The sequence below is a fragment of the Mastigoproctus giganteus genome, chromosome 4 (assembly GCF_048544385.1).
Source record: "Mastigoproctus giganteus isolate SK-2022 chromosome 4, ASM4854438v1, whole genome shotgun sequence".
Taxonomy (NCBI): domain Eukaryota; kingdom Metazoa; phylum Arthropoda; class Arachnida; order Uropygi; family Thelyphonidae; genus Mastigoproctus; species Mastigoproctus giganteus.
In genome coordinates this window covers 106,178,523-106,202,274 of record NC_143578.1, presented here as the reverse complement: position 1 = coordinate 106,202,274, position 23,752 = coordinate 106,178,523, and the positions used below count along the sequence as shown (strand labels likewise).

The window sequence follows — 23,752 nt, the reverse complement described above, 5'->3', positions numbered from 1 at the left end:
TTATTTGTATCAACATGTCAGGGAAAGTATTAGAGAAAAGTATATCCTAGACCTCATCATCACCCATTAATCAGATGACACAACAGGGCTGACAGTAGAGGAACCAGTAGCAGGAAGTGATCACGGAGATCTACGATGGATGATGAAGAGAGAGGTAGCAGTAGTAAAAGGCAAAGGAATGGGTTATAATTTCAGAAAAGGAAATTACGGTGCCTTAAAGTGCTACATGGCCTCTATTAACTGGGTAGATATCACACAGAAAATGAATACAATTGAACTGTGGTATGCTTTTAAAACATTAATCACAGATGCCTTTAATGCATATTTACCATTAAAAAATTACTCCATGAGGAGGGTTCCAAGTTGGATGAATAGTGAAGTTGCCACATTACTTGAGCAGAAAAAGGTGGCATGGAAAATTTAGAGCAATAAAAAGTACTGAAGCCTATAACAGCTACAAGATGACCTGTAATAGAGCCACAGAAAAGGTTCGACAGGCAAAGACAGTTTATGAGAAATTGCTAGCAAACAGAGCAAAGGGGGGGGAGGGAATAAGAAATTCTTCACATATATATAAATGCCAAGAAGAGAAGGACAAACCAGATCGGATCTTTACGCAAGGGAAATGGGATAGTATTAAATACACCAGCTGCCGTTGCAGATGAACTCAACAGTTATTTTGCATTGATATTTACAGAAGAAAAACCTTTTTGTGGCAATGGGAAATTGTGGGAGCGAAGTTGAAAAATATGTAATTAAAGATATTGAAATTTCGCAAGTTATTTAATGAAAAAACTTTCGAGCCTATAGGCCAGTAAAGCTCCTGGAGTTGATGGAATATACCCTATAATCTTAAGGGAGGCAGCAAGTGAATGCACTGAACCATTGAGGCTAATTATACGAGCATCACTAGACTCTGGGGAGATTCTGTTGGATTGGAAAAGTGCCAATGTATCTCCCATACATAAGGGTGGTTCTAAGAGTGAAGTGGGAAATTATCGACCAGTCAGTCTGACTTCAGTGGTAGGGGAAATCATGGAGGCAATGATCAAGGGTGGAATTCAGGATCATTTGGATAGAATTGAAATTCTCAAGGATACTCAGCATGGTTTTGTAAAGGGAAAATCATGTTTAACAAATCTGGTTTGCTATTTTGAAAGGGTCACTCATGAGCTGGATTTAGGTAATAATTTCGACATTGTTTATTTACATTTCAGCAAAGCTTTTGACTCAGTCCTACATGAGCGGCTGCTTTATAAGCTGTAACAGGTTGGAATCACTGGGAAAATCCATCCTTAGATGGATATCAGGATGGCTTCAGGGCAGGGTTGTGATAAATGGCTATTCCTCAGATTGGGTTGATGTAAGAAGTGGGGTTCCCAAAGGATCAGTATTAGGACGACTGTTGTTTTTAATTTTCATAAATAACATTGATGAAGAGATAGAGGGCTTGATGAATACTCTGAGTTTCATCAAGCATTGATGAATACTGCAGAGTATTCTGCAGAATACTCTGCTAGAGTATTCTGCAGAGAGACCTAGATAGACTTCAAGAATGGTCAGAAAAATGGCAGCTATGCTTTAATCCAACAAAGTGTAAGGTATTACACACCTGGGAAACAGTAATCCCAAAATAACTTATTCACTTGGAGTTCAACGTAACCCACTACTGGAGGAAAGGGACTTGGGTGTTACAATACGGTCAGACATGAAATTCTCTGAGCATTGTAAACAGGTTGCAAGGAAGGCCCATGGTGTCCTATCGATGATCTATCGAACTTTTGCAAGTAGAGATAGGGCCGTGATAATCCCATTATTTGTTAGACTTTTGTTAGACCACACTTGGAATACTGTGTTCAAGTATGAAGACCGCACCTAAAGAAAGACAGCGAGCTTCTTGAAAGGGTACAAAGATGGGTAACTCACCTGGTGAGATCGGCAAAAGGGCGTGCTTGTGAAGAAAGACCTCGAATATGTGGGTTGCAGAGTTTGGAAACTAGACACCTTAGAGGAGATTTGATTGAGGTGTTTAAGGCTCTGAGAGACATCAGTAAAATGAATGAGGATGAAATTTTCAAGATTATAAATGATGCTAGAACTAGGGGACATAAATTCAAGTTATGGGGGGGGAGATGTTTAGATTGGACTGCAGGAAGTTTTATTTTAGCCAGAGAGTTATAAATTACTGGAATAAGTTGCCTACATGGGTGGTAGAGGCTGACAGTTTGGGACAATTCAAAGGTCATTTGGATAGTACCTTTGGGTGAGGGAAATGCATAGGATGATAGGTGTATTTTCCTTTTCTTTTATTAATTATTAGTTTGTTTTTTTTATCATTGTTTTATTCGTTTTTTTTTTTTTTTTTTGGCTGGTGCAGCATAAGCCATAAGCTTTCTTGCACGATGTGGCCATTACTAATACTAATTTGCACCAAGATAAGAATAATACATACCTCATCCATATGTCTGCTAGTAATTAACTACAAACACACCAATGCAATAATACTCCTGTATATACAGGAACTCACCAACTTACGTAATTAGCATTAGTAGAGGCATTTGATGCAAGAAAGCAAGCTTATGCAGCATCATCCCCAAAAAAAAAATAAATAAATAAATAAAAAATAACCACTTCACCCCTCTGTTCTTTCGAAATACCTGTCCAGCTGAGCCTTAAACTTATTTAGGCTATCAACTTCCACGACAAGGGATGGAAGTCTATTCCACCAACCAACCAACCACCCGCTGGCTAAAGGCAAATTTCCTCACGTCTATCCTACATCTGTCTTTTCTCAATTTGAATTTATGTCCTCTCAGGTGATTATTCTGAGCAAGAGGAAGAATCCCATCAGCATTGAGCATGCTCAAGCCATTCAAGGCTTTATACACCTCTATCAGATCACCTCGCCAGTGCCTAGTCTCCGGACACTATAATTTGCAAAACTTAAGCCTTTCTTCATAAGCACACCCCTTTGTTCCATTCACTAATCTTGTTGCCCTTCTCTGTACTCGTTCCAGCATCTCTACATCCTTCTTGAAATGAGGCCTCCAGACCTGTATACAGTACTCTAGGTGGGGCCTGACCATTGCCTTATACAAGGGAATAATCACCTCCTTATCCCTTCTAGAAAAATTCCTATATATCATCGACAATACACCATGAGCTACTCTTGCAGCCCATCTGCACTGCTCAGAAAACTTCATATCTGCCTGCACAACTACCCCCAGGTCCCTTTCATTCTCTGCCACCGTCAGTGTAGTACCACAGAGTTGATACGTTGCCCTGGGGATGCTGTTTCCCATATGTAGTACTTTACATTTGTCAATGTTAAACCTCATTTGCCATCTCTCAGCCCATCTGCTCAACCTTTCCAGATCCTGTTTCAGTAGCAGAGTGTCAGTAGTGTCCTTGACAACCCTGCCAACCTTCGTATCATCTGCACACTTGGACATTAAGCTTGGTATACCATCATCAATATCATTTATAAATACAGAAAACAATAATGGACCCAATACTGAACCCTGAGGGACTCCACTAATAACATTAGTCCACAATGAGCAGTATCCATTGATTACCACTCTCTGTCTTCTCCCCCTCAACCACCCCTTTATCCATAGCAGCAATTTGCCTCCAATGCCACACTGCTCCAATTTGTGCAGCAGTCTTCCATGTGCAACAGTATCAAAAGCCTTTCTAAGATCCAAGTATATAATATCAAAGTTATTCCCTGCATCCAGTTCTTTTGTGACTGCATCATAGTATCCAATCAAATTGGTCAGGCAAGACTTCCCCTTAACAAAACCATGCTGTGTCTGAGCTATAACTGAAGTCTTGTCTAGATGATCCTGCAGTGCTTCTTTAACCAGTGCCTCCATTAATTTTCCTGGAACAGAAGTTAAACTAACAGGTCTATAATTAATTGTGTCGCCCTTTGATCCTCCTTTGTGAATTGGGGTCACATTTGCACATCTCCAGTCCATGGGTACTTCCCCTGAGTCCAAGGAAGCTCTCATAATTACAGCTAAGAGTTTGCTTACTTCCTTTGCTGCCTCCTTTAATATAACTGGATAAATCCCATCCACCCCAGGTGCCTTTCTTGTATTTATCTTCAACAATTTCTCCTCCACTTTACTCTCAGTTATTACAAGATTCTCTAGCTTACTGCCAGAGTTGAATACACCTCTGGCATTCCCCTTGCTGAATAATTCCTCATGTGTGAATGTTGATGCAAAATATTCATTCAGTTTGTTAGCTACCTGAGCAGAATCATCAACAGTTGACCCATCGATATGAAGTGGACCAATTTGATTCATCCCCTTCCTTCTAGAGTTTACAAAGAACTCTTTGCTGTTCTTCTTTGCATCCCTTGCCAAAGATTTCTCGTAATCTGCCTTCGCCTGCCTAACCTCCTTTGTAACTTGGTTACAGATCAACTTGTATCTATCATAGGCTTCTGTGTCACGTGTTAATTTGTATGTATCCCATGCATTTTTCTTCTCTGCCATATGTCTCATTAGTTCAACTGACATCCACTTAGGCCTAAACCCTGAACAATATTTCTTAGTTGGTATGTAAAGCCTAGTAGCTTCCAAGATAAGTTCTTTGAATGCTTCCCATTTTGAATTTGCTGTTGGTAACATCATCAGTTGGTCCCACTGTATAGAATTTAAATACTGTCTCAGTCCATCGTAGTCGCCTTTACGAAAGCAATAACCCTTCCCTTTACTCCTAATGGTAGTTACCTCTTTGAGTAAATCCCACTTCAGCACACTGTCATCACTGCCACCTAGTGGTTCATTTACCTGCAGATTCTTAATGCATGAAGAATCACTACTGATAATCAAATCAAGAGTATTACTCCCTCTAGTTGCCTCCCGAACATGCTGATGTAGAAAACAATCATCCAATAAATCCACAAAAGGCTTGCTAGTGTGTGAGTGACCAGCCCCCAAATTCCAGTCAATATGGGAAATTAAAATCCCCCTTTATAAGACTCTGATTTACTGGCCCATTCTATTTCCCTGCACAGTTTCTTATTATACTCATCAGAGTCATTAGGCCTATAGCACACTCCTATTCTCAATTTAGATCTCCCAATGCTTATGTCACACCAAACTGACTCGACACTGCACTGTCCAGCAATGTCGACTGGCTTCACTTCCTTGGATTTTATGTATTTCTTAACTAATAGCATAACCCCTCCTCCCTTTCTATCCTGTCTATCCTTTCTGTAGACATTGTACTCCCCAAATTCCAGTTCTGCATTCCTTATATCTGTGTGACACCACGTCTCTGAAATCCCCACAATATCTGCCTTTGATGTTTTGAGCAATACCTCAAATTCATCAAATTTATTTACTAAACTCCTAGCATTGGTGTTCACGCAAGTATATATGCACCTGTTATTTTTCTTAGCTACCCTAACACAACCTATGTGTTTATTTGTACCCCAATGATTCCCAACAGTCTCTGAAATATCCTGCATCTTATTTTCCAGGCTGCAGCTCATTCCAATAGAAGCAGTGCAAGAATCCCTTTCACCTCTACCAGTGGCTACTGTTAATCTATTAGTCCTTGTATCCCCCCCAATCTAGCAGTTTTCCGACCCACCTAACATTGCCTCGATAGCATCAGCAAACATTCTTGCACCCTTTCTATTTAAGTGTATCCCATCCCTGTAGAAGCAGTCTCTCCTATTAACAAGTACAGACCAGGCTGAAATACTCAACTTTAAGTAAGTTTTTGCCAGCCGGTGTAAACTTAATAAAAAAACCTTGGAGATGTATTTTGTATCCTGTAAGAATAAATGGAGATATCGTGAAAATATTGTAATGTGAACCTAGTAACACATTTTTTTTTGATAATTAATTCCAACACCTCGGAAGTTGAAATTTTCCCTATATAACTAAGCTATTTATCTCTCTAAAAGGTCATTTTTATAATGGAGTGCTACCTTTTCAACATTATCATATGTTCCGTTATAAGAATCAATTCTGAACAGCTTTGGTGATATTTTTCTAAAGAAACTTTCTGGACGTCACTTCCACAAAACAAAAACAATTTGCACTGTCTGGTTTATTGGGCTTTTCTGTTAGTGCAATCTATTATAAACAGGTAGTAAACTTGATCTTACTGCATTTGCAATAATACCGATAGGTGGAATTCTGTGGGTTTTTACTTTATTATAGTGTGTCCCCTTCACTGAAATCTTCAGTCATAAAAAACATAAATAAATTTTCAGAATCTTCTTTTCATTCCTAATTACTTATTACAATGGTCAAGGGAATGGGATCAGCGGAAAGTGCAAGTGCTGGCAGTGCTAGAAAATGAAACAAAATTGATTTAGAAATGAAGATAAAAATGATTAAGAAGCAGGACAAAGTTTGTCATCTACTGCATGGAATTAGGTCTCACTGCTTCAACAGTGAATACTATTTTAAGGGACAGTGCACATATAAAAGAACATGTTAAAGGATCAACGCATCTAAGATCAAGTGATCACAAAACAGCATTCAGGTACTATATCGAAGATGGAAAAGCTATTAATGATATGGATGGAAAATCAGATTCAGAAGCAAGTGCCCCTGAGTCCAGTGGCCATTCAAGCAAAAGCAAGAAGTATTTATGAAGATATTAAGGATAAGTATACGGCAAACCCCAAGCCAAGTTTGTGGCAAGCAACACGCAGTTTAATAGGTTCAAGCATTGCACTGGTTTCCACAATGTTCTAGTATGCAGTGAAGTTTCCAGTGCCAATTCTGCAGCAGCAGCAGAGAAATTTTGTGATGCGTTCGAAAAAACCCCTTCCTAAATTTCCACAGCCTTCAACCTCTGCAGCAGTGTATTTATCAGTTGGAGATGTTGATTCTAGCAACAATGCTCAAAATGTAAAACTTGCTGACATTATGCCTGTCCCTCCCCTTTTTTTGTAATTTTATAATTTTGAAATTTTTGTAATTGCACTTTTGTAATTTTTCCTACACGACAAAAAAAAAAAAAAAAAATTGAATAAATAATTCTATTTACACGTTCATCAAATATTTCTTTTTTGCTTGTCAAATTCAGCAAGTCTAGTTGCAAGGTAAGCATTTAAGGAAATTCTGACTTACATAAAATTCGACTTACGCAGAGTTCCGTGGAACGCAACCCTTACGTAAGTCGGGGAGTGGCTGTACTCCGAACATATTGGAACTTGTTCATAAGTGATTGAATTGTATGCCAACAAATTTATGGAATTAAGGGAATCACAGCATGGTCTCTCATTAGCAGGACATTGTGGGTGACATATGGTTTCAGTTTTTGAATGTAAATAATTTAGTACAATAATACCAAAAATTAATACAATAACTCATAAAATAACTGTTCTTAGTAGATTTTCCAAGTAATGTATCAGTTTTATTGGTTAAAATAAATTAAACTGTACACTACTATTGCATCTTTATATAAAATGCACACATTGCCTTAAAGGGACAATTAGTTTTTTAGATTTAAAACTATTATTTCAACACCCCCACCCCTCAATATCACATAGCTAGACATGAAAATAGAAAAAAAATAGACATCCTTTTTCGATTTATGAATTCTCTGATGATGACATGTTATTATTTTTACAGCTCATTAGTATCTAAGCCATACTGATTCTGAAATTTTTCAGTATAAAACTAACAGAACATCATTAAAAGCTTGATAAAAATGGAAACTGAAAAGAACACTAGCTTTTTAGGATTCATCACCTGAAATTCAAAATTATTGTAAATTTTGGGAGATTATGGTCATACATACAAAACTGTCTGCATTTCATTCTTTACGATTTATTTTTTTAAAAAGTGTACATTTATATCCAGACCTCTTTGAGGTAATATGGATATAAACATGAATATAATGTCATGGACAACTCAGTCCATCAATGTTTCAAGTCCAAGAAAATATAAAGTTGTAGCTGGTATATGAAGATATAAAATAATACAGTATAAAACAATTAAATAATAACAATTAAGAAAAAAATAGAATATATAATTATATACTATTTTTTTATATATAAGAGTTTGAAAACATAAAAAATATTTATATATGAGTATTCAGAGTTTGACAAATGAAGTGCAATGAGTATTTAGAGTTTGAAAAATGAAGGGCAAGATAAACACTGACAAGGACAAAATTGAGTATACTGAGTTATGCAAAGCCATTAGAAAGAGACTCAAAGAGGACATAAGAAGATTTAACACAAGAAAAGTAAAACAAGCATTAAGGGAAAACAAAGGACTTAAATCGGCAGCCATCAGCAGTAACACAGAACAACAAATGATACTGAAACTGAAGAATAGCGATGGTGTACTTATAGCAGAGAATGTCATAATTCAAATAGCAGAAGACTACTATAGAGAATTATACACAGAGCGAGGAATGATGCCAGCAGTAGGGAAGATGGATTGCAAATTAGTAACACATACGACATACTCAATATCTTTCCTGATGAGGTAGAACATGCACTGAAGAAAATGAAGAATCAGAAACCCCGGGGGAAGATGAAGTTACTGTAGAGTTGTTAAAATTGGGAACAAGAGACATGACACAAAAACTGGCAAGACTTCACAAATGCATTAGAAAAGGTGTGGCGTCTAAGGAGTGAAATAATGCAATCGTAGTTTTGCTGTGTAAGAAAGGAGATAAATCAAAAATTGAAAATTATAGACCAATTAGCTTGCTATCTCACATCTAAAAGTTATTCATAGGGTCATTACTTACAGATTACAAAGAATACTTGATGAGAATCAACCGAAAGAGCAAGCTGGTTTTAGGATAGGATTCTCAACTATGGATCACCTTCATGTAATATCACAGCTAATGGAAAAAGCAAATGAATATAAAACACCATTATGCCTGGCATTTGTGGATTATGAAAAGGCATTTGACTCCATACAGCATAAGGCAATGTTTTGGGCACTGGAAAGACAAGGCATCGATACCCCATACATTATGATTTTGAAGAAAATATACAAGAATGTTACCTCTTTTATTAGACTAGACAAAGACTAAAAGAACAAATTTAAAATTGAGAAAGGAGTTCGACGAGGAGACACAATATCTCCGAAGCTGTTTGCTGCTGCCCTTGAGGAAGCTTTCAAAAGATTGGACTGGTCACAGAAAGGAGTCAATGTCAATGGAGAGTACCTAAACCATTTACAGATGACATTGTAATCACAAGCCCTGATCCCAAAGAATTAGTTGAAAATCTTAATCATCAGTTATGCAGAGTTAGTAAGGATTTCGGACTAAAGATGAACGTGGTAAAAACAAAAGTAATGATGAATAAGTATACCACAGAAAGGAATACAGTGGACCCCCCACTTTACGATGTTAATTTGTACCAGAGACACCATCGTATTGTGAAAACATCGTAATGTGAACCCAATAACACACTGTTTTTTGATAATTCATTCCAAGTCCTCAGAAGTTGAAATTTTCTCTATTTGTCTAAGCTGTTTATCTCTGTAAAAGGCGATTTTTACATTCTGTATATTAGTTTTATACCGAATATTGTGTTTTCCAGCGTATACCACGTACCTTTTATCTAAAATTAACTCGCCCTAAAATTGTGGTGTGTCTTATACACCGGAATAAACAGTAAAGAATGATACAAATTTTAAAAAAAGAAAAAAAATGCTGATAGTGCCGCACATTTTTACTTATTTCCCCCCCCCCTCCACAAATGTTGTTTAAAATGATAATTGGTAATTATAAACATTAAAAATACAAAAATCGTAATTTTCATTTAACTTACATTGGAAAAGCTGTGTCAGTGGTGGTGTGGTGATTGAGGCGGAAGAGAATCTTTTACCATCAAGATATCAGGACAACCTTCAGGATCTAGTGTTCTTTCTGATCACTGCCTCTTACTACTTATGGTATAAAAACTGTCCAAAGTGGTTTGCTTTTGGCACTTTCTCTGAAGGTTCTTGAAATAACTTAACAACTGATCTTCAAATTTGCAGGTAATCAATTCAGTAGTTTCAATATCTGGGTAATATTTCTGACTATCTTCTTCACAATATCCCATGCAGCAAACATGTCCTTAATTTCTTGAGTTGTTGCTACATGGTCATCCTCCTCATGTTCCTCATCTCCACTGTCATGCTCACCCATCTGCTCTAATTCCTGGAGCTCCTCTGTTGTCAATTCCCTTCTGTGGTCTGCAATTAACTCCTCCACATCAGCCGCATAAATTTCTTGAGCCAAGGACCTGTTCTAGAGCAGGAAATTATCACCAAGAGTGATAATTTCCTGCTCTAGAACACCTTCAGCTTCAAATCCTTCAAAATCATGGATGACTGAGACTGAAGGCCATAAGTTCTTCCAGGCTGCACTGAGGCACCAAGCTGAAACTTCATTCCAAGAACTGACAATCATTTGTACACAGTCTAAGATGTTAAACCTGATCTTCCAGAATTCCTTTAAGGTAGTAGCTCTGTCTCCTGAAGTCTCTTCAAAGCACTTTGCTCTATGTTCTTTGTGTAAATGTATGTTCTTTGTGTAAATTTTTTTAAAGTTGGCAATGACTTGCTGACCCATTGACTGAAGTAGAGGGGTGGTACTGGGTGGGAGAAATTTGACAGTAATGAAGTTAAATTGCTCCTCCAGAGATCGGGCAAGTTGGGGATCATGACCTGGAGCATCATCCAAAATTAACAGTGTCTTTAAAGGAAGTTTGTTTTTTCTAAGTAACCTTTGGCTGAAGGACATAACACTTTGAATACCCATTCATTGAAGAGGTGCCTTGTCACTCAAGCCTTCTTGTTACATCACCAGAAGACACCCAACCTGCTTTTGTTGACCTTTTTGCTGTTTAAACACTCTGGGAATTTCTGAGTGGTAAACCAACATTGGCTTAAGTTTAAAATCACCAGAAACATTAAACCCCAATAACAGAGTAAGCCTATCCTTCATAGGCTTATACCCACACAACGAGGCCTCTTCTTTTGTGATGTATGTTCACCTAGGCATTCTTTTCCAAAAGAGGCCCCTTTTGTCTGTATTAAAGACTTGTTGAGGAAGGTAACTCTCCTTCTCAACGAGAAACTCCACCTTAAAGTTTTCAGCTACTTCCTAATTATCACTGCAAGCCTCTCCATGCCTTATGACACTTTTAATATCAGACCTTTTTCTAAAATGGTCAAACCAACATTTGCTGGCTTTAAAGTCCCCATATCGCGTATCACTAGCTGAAGGTGTTTTAGTCTAAGTCCTCAAATATCTGCTTTGCATGTTCGCAAATGTATTGTCCAGGAACTGTATCACCCTTCATTTATTTTTCTTTTATCCACAGCAACAAAAGCCTTTCCATTTCTATAATCAGTTCTCTGCCTTTTTGGACTGTGTTAGTTTCATCACTTACTTTAACTTTAAGGTTTTCTTTTTGTTTCACTATGATAGAAATGATTGACTGTGAAAAATCATATTTGCACACCAATGAACTAATTTTAGCACCATCATCATGTTTTTTCACTATTTCTTGTTTAATTTTAATTGAAATTTTTTTCTTACTGCCCTCTTTAGGGGCCATATTACACAATGTTGCACAGTCAAGAATTCAATACAGTAAATTTATGGAGAGTTAATTTAATTTATACAAGAAATAGTGAACTTTTTCTTGTTTAATTTTAATTGAAATTTTCTTCTTACTGCACTCTTTAGGGGCCATAATACACAATGTTGTAGGTTCGAGAACTCAATACAGTAAATTTATGGAAATTAAGCACAACATAAAAAATCACTTGAACTAAAGGATACAAAAACAAAACACATACCCAACACATTTCAAATGCTGCTATTTGGCTGAGAAAGGACCACGTGGTCCGGTCGGAGACAATTGTAAGTCATCATAGAGCAAATAAGCAGGCTCCAGTGATCACTGGTTATTAGAATCAGCTGCTGAAATCATTAAAATGCACTACACTTCACTGTTTATTCCTGTGTTTTGTTATAAGAATGATTTTTGAACACATTTGTGATAATTTTCTAAAGCACATTTCTGGAGGTCACAAACCTAAAACGATAAAAACAATTTGCACTTTCTGGTTTATTGGGCTTTTCTGTTAGTGCAATATAATTATAAACGGGAAGTAAACTATCTTATTGCATTTGTGATAATACGGATAACTGGAATTCTGTGGGTTTTTACTTAATTAGGGTGAAATGTGTTTCCCCTTTGCTGAAATCATAAAAAACAAAAACAAATTTTCAGAATCTTCTCTTCATTCCTATTTTTTAAGCTTCGTTTAAAAGAATTAATTAAAATAGAATTAAAATTCAATTCACAAATGTGATGACAATGTCCCATGCTTACTACATATCGTATAGCGAACCCATCGTAAAGCATAGTCCATTGTATAATCACTGATGGAGCAAAAAACTGAAAAGGTCGATTCATATACTTATCTTGGACAAGTCATTAGCTGTAATAATGAAAAATGGTGGAAGTCAAGAGAAGAATAAATTTCGGAAGTATAGCCACATACTGAGAAGCAATATCCCAATTTGTCTGAAACTTAAAATAATGAACCAATGTACACTCCCCCACCATGAATTATGGAAGTGAAACTTGGGCATTCACCAAAAGAATGAGACAGAAGCTGAAACTACACAGCAAAGAATGGAACAAATTATATTAAGAATCAGACTGTTGGATAAGAAGAGAAACACATAGATTAGGCAGCAAACACAAGTAAAGAAAATTCTTCTCAAAACTAAAGAACTGAAATGGCCTTGGGAAGGCCACAGCTCGAAGACATGATGACAGATGGATTAAGAAAATAACAGAATGGCACCCAAGAGGAGCCAAAAGAAAACCTGGAAGTCAATAACGGAGATGGACAGATGAAATTCAAGAGTTCGTGGGCAGTAAATGGATGGATGGATATTGCACAAAACAGAAAGAACTGGAAAGTTGCTGGACAGGCCTTCATCCTGCAGTGGATTGAAAATGGCTGATGATGATAATGTTGATGTTTGTTATTTGGTTTTTAGGAGCATTAGCAACTAAGGCCATATTGCTCTGGGATATGCGGTGGTCATTCCCTGACCTTTCCGCATCCTCCGTATTTGGTGGTGACGGGCTCGAACCCCAGTCTAATCAAGAAGCGTGCGCTATGCACTGCTGCTCCTTCCCACCTGGCTACGGAGGCGCCTAAATAATGTTGAAGAAAATGCATTTCATCAAATGAGGACTATTTTGTAAAGGATCATCAAAATATGGATGATTAATAAAGGTATGTTGTAAAAAAAAAAAAAAAAATAGGGTTATTTTTTTATTCAATAGACCTTGCAATATTCTTCTTAAATCAAATATATTTTTTTTATTATTATTATTAATCCTGAAGTACAAAAATTCTTGACTGTAAAAAGAATATTGCATGAAAGGCATTATGTGGAAGGGAATAGTCAAATTTAATTGGTTTATCGAGTCCTAAAAGTAGAAATACTTAACTATTTTTCAATGAACATTGACACACTCACTATACTAAATACTTGTAATACCAAGTTCTTGTCAATGTTTCAGATCCAACTTTGGAAATACTCATGTTGGATTCAAAATGTCAACAAAAATTCAATGTTATTTAGCAGCTGAGCAGGTATAATATCACAAGCACATGCTTGCATAATTTGAATATAAGCATTGATAACCGCATTTCTGGAATTTTATCCATTAGCGGAAAAGTGGCATAAAAAAACAGTTTCTTATTCAATCACTTTCTAGTTCACATTTTTAAAAATGTAATGTTGGTAAGTGCTGTTAACTCTGAACCAGTATTCATGGAATGCCTCTTCTTTATTTTTTGTGTTTTTAAAGCTGAAGCACTTTCTGTTTTAGCCAACATACCTGCTACTTGTGAGATTATTATTATTTACTTTCTTCCATGACGTGGAGAAAGTAATACTGAAGTTCCAAAAATAACACCAAATGTAAATACAGGGTGTCTCAAAAATATTGGTACAAACGTTTAGGGGAGGTAGGTAATACCTAAAGGAATGTGAATAGGAACCCATAGGAACCCATAACCAGAAACGTCATGAGAAAGCAGTAGCAGAGGCACAAGAAGTAGAAATGACACATGACAGTAATTATTGGCAAACATTTATTTGACATAATATTAACAATGGAGTATGAGATGGATGTATTTCATGATGTTACAACAGATGCTTGAAGGTTCCACCATGAGACACAATGCATGCGTGACACTGACGCAGCATGGATTGGCAGACACGGTCGAACACACCTGTCGAACACACCTGGAGTTTCTTTGACAGTAGCAGCAGCGCAGACGAGTCTCGCCCCGAGATCCATTTCCGTCTCCACAGGCAATTCATACACTATAGATTTGAAGGTTCCCCCACAGAAAGAAATCAGGGCTCGATAAATCAGGTGAGCGTGGGAGCCAGGCAACGGGTCCACCACGACCAATCCATCAACGCCCAAAATGCCTGTTCAAATGGTCACGAACACACCTTCCATAATGTGCAGGCATCCCATCATGTTGAAACCATATGTTGCATCTCACATTTGCTGGAACATCATCAAGTAACCCTGGTAAAACTTGTTCAAGAAAAATCTGATATTTAGCGGAGCTCATGCGGGATGGTAACAGGTATGGGCCGACCATACCTGCCCACACATTTATTGTGAAGCGATGTTGTGCTGCTTGGGGGGCACACACCGTGTGGGTTGTCGTGAGTCCACACATGAGCATTGTGCTGATTGAATAAGCCTTCCCGAGTGAAATAAGTCTCATTTCATGAGACTTATTTCATGGCACGTGTGCTGGTAGTAGGATTATTCTGGACGGCATTCAACACACTTTCTTGCATGGCGGGAGTTTGTATCGAACGTGGTCTGCCCGCACTACTCCTGTTACCTCTAAATGACCCATAATCGCACAAATTTTGATGCACACACGCAAACAAACTGTAGTCCGGTACATGTCTGTCTGGGAAGCGTTCTCCATAAATTCGTTCAGTAGCTTGTCCATTGCCCTCTGCTAATCCATACACTAGGTGCATGTCTGCCAGCTCACAGTTCGTAAATCAATGCATGCTTTTCGTGCGGTGACTACTGCTTGAATGAGTAAACCAAAAATTTTCCCTCTCGCGAACTGATGAACAGCGCCATGTACCGACTTATGGTGACGTTTCCGGTTATCGGTTCCTATGCGATTCACATTCCTTTAGATGTTACCTACCTTCCTTAAACGTTTGTACCAATATTTTTGAGCACCCTGCATAATGGGAAATATATTAACACGTTACATTTATAGTAATATTTTCTTGGTTTTCTGTTTTTCATCTGCCAGCGCTGAACACAAATGTTCAATGCTTTAAACATAAAATATCTTGATTTTGCAATTAACATTAGAAATTGACAAACAAATTGACATCAGCGTGTAGTCTTCGAAGTCACTAAGTTTTACTCCATGCCAAGTAGAGGAACTATCTATTCAGATTCCAAAACGTGTATTATGTGATATTTGTTTGAATGAAATTCAGTAAAGGCCGCTAGTCAGTTCTATTATATATTTTTTTTATTTATTTTAAGTTTTAACACCTGGTTCCATATTTCTTTTAAATTTACAAACCTGTTCTTAAAAAAATTAATTAAAGCTGCAGTTTCAGTCCATAAATTTATAAATCCATATATTAAATAATTTATTTACTCCATCAAAAAGAGAAAGTCCAGTCTTTACAATCAAATGTTTTTTTTTTTTTTTTTTCGTGCTATACAAAAAGATATGAGGGCAAGAATAAAAAGCATGCAAGCAAATAAGCTGGTCTTTTTTTGGAAACAGCCATGTTTTAATAAATACTGTACAATAATTAAAGATTACAGTCTTATAATGTGAATTTAATTTTAATTTTATCAGAACTAAATATTTTAACTAAGAGAAGTATCCAGAAAGGACTGTGCGGCTGAAAGGTTGTTGATATATAGCCTCATTAGTAGTCAAAACTAAGAAAACAGCTTAAATTAAAAAGAAAAAGTACCTTGGTTAAGTAATATTGAGTAATCAACAGTAATCAATACACAAAATATCTACATACCAGACTATTTTTAATGTACTCTACAGCTTTTGCTACATCCATGCCACTCCAATCTTGCAAAATATAGCATATACATGCTGCACAATAGACAAACCTCATGTCATTTTCACTTCCATCATATAAGGCTCGGAAACTAGAAAGAAGAAAAAAAACAAAACATTTTATTTTCAATCATTATTTGATCTTTTGAAGATTAAATAAATTATTTGAAAATGTCTTCTACATTACACAAAGCAAGGAAAAAATTATATAACTTAGTTATACATTACCAATAAATCAAGTAAATCTGCTGGTCATATTTTTTGTTTTCCAATAGGTGCCTCATACTTATTTTTTTAACCATCTGGACAAACACATTTAAACTAATAAACTCATTCAACAATCTACAGGGTGATGGGAAAGTCACTCCCTCTTTTAAAAACTGTTACTTGATTAGTATGTAAGATAGAGCCATCACTGGATGTGCACTAGGCAGAGAACTTTATGCCATTTAATTCAATGCAACCTTTCTTCCCCCCCTTTTTTTTATTGCAAATAAAGAATAGTGAAAAATTGAGCATACGTAACAGAGCCTGAATTGTTGCAAGATATGAAGCACAGGTTCTGCAGTAGTTGCATAGAGATGGCAGTGGGCAGAATGAGAATGGCATTAGCATTAGTAGAGGCATTTGATGCAAGAAAGCAAGCTTATGCAGCATCAGCCAAAAAAAAAAATAAAGTAAAAAAAAAATAAAAAATAACCACTTCCACTTCACCCCTCTGTTCGTTCGAAATACCTGTCCAGCTGAGCCTTAAACTTATTTAGGCTATCAACTTCCACGACAAGGGATGGAAGTCTGTTCCACCTACCAACCACCCGCTGGCTAAAGGCAAATTTCCGCACATCTATCCTACATCTGTCTTTCCTCAATTTGAACTTATGCCCTCTCAGGTGATTATTCTGAGCAAGAGGAAGAATCCCATCAGCATTGAGCATGCTCAAACCATTCAAGGCTTTGTACACCTCTATCAGATCACCTCGCTGGTGCCTAGTCTCCATACACTGTAATTCGCAAAACTTAAGCCTTTCTGCGTAAGAGCACCCCTTTGTTCCATTCACTAATCTTGTTGCTCTTCTCTTTTTGTTGAAGATCCATCCAGTTCTTCTGTACTCGTTCCAGCAGCTCTACATCCTTCTTGAAATGAGGCCACCAGGCCTGTATACAGTACTCTAGGTGTGGCCTGACCATTGCCTTATACAAGGGAAAAATCACCTCCTTATCCCTGCTAGAAAAATTCCTATATATCATTGACAATACACCATGAGCTACTCTTGCAGCCCGTCTCCACTGCTCAGAGAACTTCATATCTGCCTGCACAACCACCCCCAGGTCCCTTTCACTCCACAGAGTTGATACGTTGCTCTGCGGTTGCTGTTTCCCATATGTAGTACTTTACATTTGTCAATGTTAAACTTCATTTGCCACCTCTCAGCCCATCTGCTCAACCTTTCCAGATCCTGGACACTACTGACACTATGCAGCAGCATAGTGTCAGTAGTGTCCTTGACAACCCTGCCAACCTTCGTATCGTCTGCAAACTTGAACATTAAGCTTGATATACCATCATCAATATCATTTATAAATACAGAGAACAATAAAGGACCCAATACTGAACCCTGAGGGACTCCACTAATAACATTAGTCCACGATGAGCAGTGTCCATTGATTACCATTCTCTGTCTTCTCCCCTTCAACCACCCCTTTATCCATAGCAGCAATTTGCCTCCAATGCCACACTGCTCCAATTTGTGCAGCAGTCTTCCATGTGCAACAGTATCAAAAGCCTTTCTAAGATCCAAGTATATAATATCAAAGTTATTCCCTGCATCCAGTTCTTTTGTGACGGCATCATAGTATCCAATCAAATTGGTCAGGCAAGACTTCCCCTTAACAAAACCATGCTGTGTCCGAGCTATAACTGAAGTCTTGTCTAGATGATCCTGCAGTGCTTCTTTAACCAGTGCCTCCATTAATTTTCCGGGAACAGAAGTTAAACTCACAGGTCTATAATTACTTGTGTCAGCCTTTGATCCTCCCTTGTGAATTGGGGTCACATTTGTACATCTCCAGACCATGGGTACCTCCCCTGAGTCCAAGGAAGCTCTCATAATTATGGCTAAGGGTTTGCTTACTTCCTTTGCTGCCTCCTTTAATATAACTGGATACATCCCATCCACTCCAGGTGCCTTTCTTGTGTTTATCTTCAACAATTTCTCCTCCACTTTACTCTCAGTTATTACAAGATTCTTTAGCTTACTGCTAGAGTTGAATACACCTCTGGCATTCCCCTCGCTGAATAACTCCTCATGTGTGAATGTCGATGCAAAATATTCATTTAGTTTGTTAGCTACCTGAGCAGGGTCATCAACAGTTGACCCATCAATATCAAGTGGACCAATCTGATTCATCCCCTTCCTTCTAGAGTTTACATAAGTAAAGAACTCTTTGCTGTTTTTCTTCGCATCCCTTGCCAAGGATCTCTCGTAATCTGCCTTCGCCTGCCTAACCTCCTTTGTAACTTGGTTACAGATCAGCTTGTATCTATCATAGGCTTCTGTGTCACGTGTTAATTTGTATGTATCCCATGCATTTTTCTTCTCTGCCATATGCCTCATTAGTTCATCTGACATCCATTTAGGCCTAAACCTTGAACAATATTTCTTAGTTGGTATGTAAAGCCTAGTAGCTTGCAAGATAAGTTCTTTGAATGCTTCCCATTTTGAATTTGCTGTTGGTAACATCATCAGTTGATCCCACTGTATAGAATTTAAATACATGAAACATTGGATCCAAAAAAACCATTAAGGGCCATCACAGAAAATTAATGACACTGTGTGATCAGTTGCTAATGCTAAACAAAACCATCAACACCTGAAGAAAATATTTAGGCTTTTGAAGAGGCATTCAGAAGCTGAACTATTAAATATACAAGACAATGTATGTGGAAAACTAGAATAAATTACCATGCTGTGTAAAAGAGTCTAAGAAATGAAAAAAGTGAAACACAAACCATGGAAACTACATTATATCCACTAACTGTTTAGAAGAGGCCTACAAAAGAAGGCATGCTCAGGTGGATGGAGGAACAGCAGTTCTTTTCAATAACATCCAGTAATCAGAAGAAGATTTATCAACAAGCATAACAGCCATTACTGGGGCCCACACAATTCTGAGGAAACAGTTGGAAAACAGTTAGCATTGTCAAAAATGATTGTGTTGCAGACAAATTTTGGCAATTACTGGACTATTAATTCTGTGCAATACCACAAATGACAAAAGATATCTTGACATACTACAGACATTTTTTTTCCCTTTCAGTAAGAAAGAACTGAAATTCATAGCAGTTTCTCTTTATGTAGAACGGAGTCAGTCCCACCAAACCAGTCTTCCACTCCTTTGCAAAACTAACTTGATATCACTTTTCCCAAAAGATCAATAGGCAGAATATGGATCAACAGAGCGCCAGCTAGAAGGTCTGATTTCAACCCAACAGACATTTCCTCATGGGACTGAAAAAGGAAACCATTTACAACAAAAAAAAAAAAAAAAAACCAGAAAACTGTTGGCAAGCTGGAGGACACTGCAGCCATCTGATTATGCAAGGCTTGTTGAAATGGCAGTTGCATATATTGTTGAATGTTTATTATTCAGTATGTTGAAATGGCATTAATACAAAGTGCTACCCAAAATTACCTAGGTCTTATTCGCCATGGTCACTTTCGAAGTAGTCCCCTTGAGAATGTAAACACTGATCCCAGAGCGTCTCCCACGATTTGAATGCGTCCTTCGTCATAGTGTTCAGCATCGCCAGTGATTCAGTTTGGATATCCTCTACACTCAAATCTTCAATCCATCAGTTTGATTTTCATTCTTGAGAAGACAAAAAAGTCACAGGGGGCTAAGTATGACGAATAAGGGGGGGGGGATGATTATCATGTTGTTGGATGCCATAAACTGCGTCACAACAAATGTGTGGACTGGCAAGTTGTGATGATGAAGGACCCAGTTCTTTGTGCACCTCTTCTTCTTCTCTGGACGTTTCCTCCTGACTGCTTCCCTTAACTGTCTCAGAATGTCACAGTAGAACTTTGCATTGACGGTCTGGCCAGGATTATCCTTGTGGATAATCCCGTCAAAGTCCAAAAAACAGATCAGCATGGACTTCACATTGCTCCTCACTTGTCGGGCTTTCTTCGGTCGGGGCGAAGATGGGCTCTTCCATCGAGATGATTGTTGCTTGGTTTCTGGGTCATACCCATATACCCAACTCTCATCACCAGTGACGACCATAGAAAGGAAGTTTTGATCACTCCTGGCCCATTCTTGAAGATCTCTGCTAACTTCCATACGATGGTGCTTTTGGTCTTCACTCACTAATTGTGGCACGAACTTGGTCGCAATCCTTCTCGTTCAATTAATCTGACAAAATCCGCTGACACTTGTCATATGATATTCCTACAATGCCATATGATAGTCCTACAATGCCACAAATGTTGTGGATGATCCACCTGCAGTCTTCATGGGTTGCCACCCGAACTTTTGTGACATTTTCCAGGCTGGTGCTCAATGATGGACACCCAGAGCGATCGTCGTCATCAACCGACATTCGATAGTTTTTTAAACAGTTAAACCAGTAGTAAGTCTGTGTCTGGCCTAAAGCATTGTCACCAAAAGCTTGTTTCAACTTCTTATGGGTTTCTACTGTTGTATTGTTAAGAAGGAAACAAAACTTGATGCAAGCATGCTGCTCTCTCTCACATCAGCCATCGCAACAATCGCAAACTATGCAAAACACATTGCTAAAGAACTGTGCATAAATATCGATGACTCTATACAGCCCGACACCATGTGGCACACTGATTCACAAAGGATGCATGCAGCATTACCTAGCACCACAAGTCCATACTAGATGTAGTTCATGCGCAACATTCAAATTTCAGGAACATTTGGGTAGCACCTTGTATACCTACCAACTGAATGAGAATTCTATATTATATATTAGTAGAGTAACACAACTTGAAAAATATGAAGTGATTCTTCAAGAAATTTGAATATTTATTGCTTCATCATTTAGTGATATTTCATGATGATACATTTTCAAAATGTTTTTTTTGAATATATTTGTCCACAATCTTGCCTTTGAATTTTTCATCAAAAAAAGCATATATATCAGTGCCATTCTTAACAAGGAACCAAGTTTATGATATTAATCATAATTAAATAAATGAGTTTTTAATTATTAAATTACATAACTGAACAATCACTTTTGTAACCAAGTTGTACAACTTAATTATGCAACTTAATGACAACTTAACAACTGCTCACAATTGTGCTGTAGAATTATATCTCAATAAGCATACTGTAAGCTGTTGTTTGGTTTTTTTTAAGGAACATTAGCAACTAAGGCTATATTGCTCCGGGTTATGCGGTGGTCATTCCCTGACCTTTCCGCATCCTCCGTATTTGGTGGTGACGGGCTTGAACCCCGGTTTAATCAAGAAGCGTGTGCTACGCACTGCTGCTCCTTCCCACCTGGCTAATACTGTAAGCAGTGAAGTAAGAAGTGGCTTTGTGTCTAAATATATTTCATGTAGAGCAGTTGTTATTTGAAATATGTGATAAAATATAACAGCATTTGAATTTTTTTCCCTTGTTACTGCTATTTTTTATTCAATAATAAAACAAACAAACAAAACAAACGACAAAAAAGATGAGGAAGGAAGAAATTAGAGAGCATATCAATGAGAATAGAGACCAAAGATTAAAATGTGATATTTATTTTTGATAGAACAAATATTGTAAACAAAATACGAAAAAATTACAGAAACAATTCTGTTTATACTTGTATTTCAAAGCCCATCGGGGAATCAGAGAACATATGGATAAGAAGTAAAATTACTGCATTGCATATGTATTGTATTAAACAAACTACTAATTCATGGTATAGCTATTAACATACCAATACTCCTAAATAATAAGAAAATACAAAACTTAAACTATTTACCTAGTAATATTAGTAGAATTATTAATAAAATGGATGAATATGAGCTACTGGTTAGACCAACAGATGCTAATATAATAGGGTTAATTAACTAAGACTCGGCGGTGCCCCAATACAGGTGATGATGAGTTTCATTTTGGAACACACAATGTGTATAAGGACAGAGAGGATTGCAGGTAGAGGATGTTCTGCTTCTGATAAAAAGCTGTGGTATAAATTTGTATCCTAATCCATAGTAGTTTAGAGAGAGCACAGAATCTGTTTGGTGTGAGATACTTAGTAGCAAAGGAAAGTTGAGAGTTGGGATGTACCACAGACTGCACAATAGCTATGAGTATGAAAAGTCTCCACATGAAACCTGAATGGACAAGTAAGTCTCGGTGAGGATTTAAATTTACCTCTAGCTGATTTGAAATTGAACTGGCAACTTGATCTGAATAATAAATTTCTGAATTAAATTGACTTATCTGTCAACATTCCGTGGAAAGGGAAAGAAATATTCTTGATCTGGTCACCAACAATGAACCAAATAAGAACCCTGCAAGAATATTTGCTGATGCTATCAAGGCAGTGTTAGGTGGGTCGGAAAACTGCTAGCATGCGGGGGGATACACAGACTAAAAGGTTAACAGTGGCTGCAGGCATTGGCAAAAGTGATTCTTGAACTGCTTCTAGTAGAATGAGCAGCAGCCTAGAAAGCAAGGCAATGGAGATTTCCAGGACTGCTGGGAGTCATAGTGGAACAAATAAATACATGGGCTGTGTTAGGGTAACTAAGAGTAGAAACAGGTGCATGTATACTTTCATGTACACCAATGCTAGGCATATAGTTAATAAATTTGATGAGCTTGAAGTGCTAGTTTGTTTGTTTTGTTTGTTATTTGGTTTTTAGGAGCATTAGCAACTAAGGCCATATTGCTCCGGGATATGCGGTGGTCATTCCCTGACCTTTCCGCATCCTCCGTACCTGGTGGTGACGGGCTCGAACCCCGGTCTAATCAAGAAGCGTGCTACGCACTGCTGCTCCTTCCCACCTGGCTACGGAGGCGCCTGAAGTGCTAGTCAAGACATCAAATGCAGATATTGTTGGGATATCAGAGACGTGGTGTCACACAGACATAAGAAGTGCAGAATTGGAATTTGGGGAGTACAATGTGTACAGAAAGGACAGACAGGACAGGAGGGGAGGAGGGATTATGCTGTTAGTTAAGAAACACAAAATCTAAGGAAGTGCATCCAATTGATGTTGGTGGACAATGCGATGTTGAGTTTGTTTGGTGTGACATAAGCACTGGGAAAGGAAAAATGAGTAGGTGTGTGTTATAGGCCTAATGAATCTTATGAGTATAATGAGCATTTGTGCAGAGAAATAGAGTGGGCCTTATGTACAGTGCAAACATTATGTATCATATGGTACAAAAGTACTATACAATACATAAGGAAATAAGAAAACCGAGATCACAGAGGCAATGCAAACTGGTGGAATTCTTACTGCTAAACACGCGGCTTACGTATGTGATAAAATGATGGTAAAAATAGAGAATGCACTGTTCATTTCGATCGAAGACCAGCACAAGAAAAACTTGCCTCTGAACATTGGTATGATTCCCGCTGCTAAGGC

At 37.6% G+C, this 23,752-nt stretch overlaps 1 protein-coding gene across 2 annotated transcripts in view; it reads right to left on the bottom strand.

Annotated features, from left to right (window-relative positions):
• Positions 1-23,752, bottom strand: part of betaggt-I (geranylgeranyl transferase type-1 subunit beta) — a 156,420-nt gene that overhangs the window by 61,560 nt on the left and 71,108 nt on the right. For both annotated transcript variants that reach the window (XM_090371711.1, XM_090371712.1), the window contains exon 5: positions 16,090-16,222. In XM_090371711.1, the coding sequence (XP_090227837.1) occupies positions 16,090-16,222 (133 nt within the window). The remainder of the gene's footprint in view (positions 1-16,089; positions 16,223-23,752) is intronic.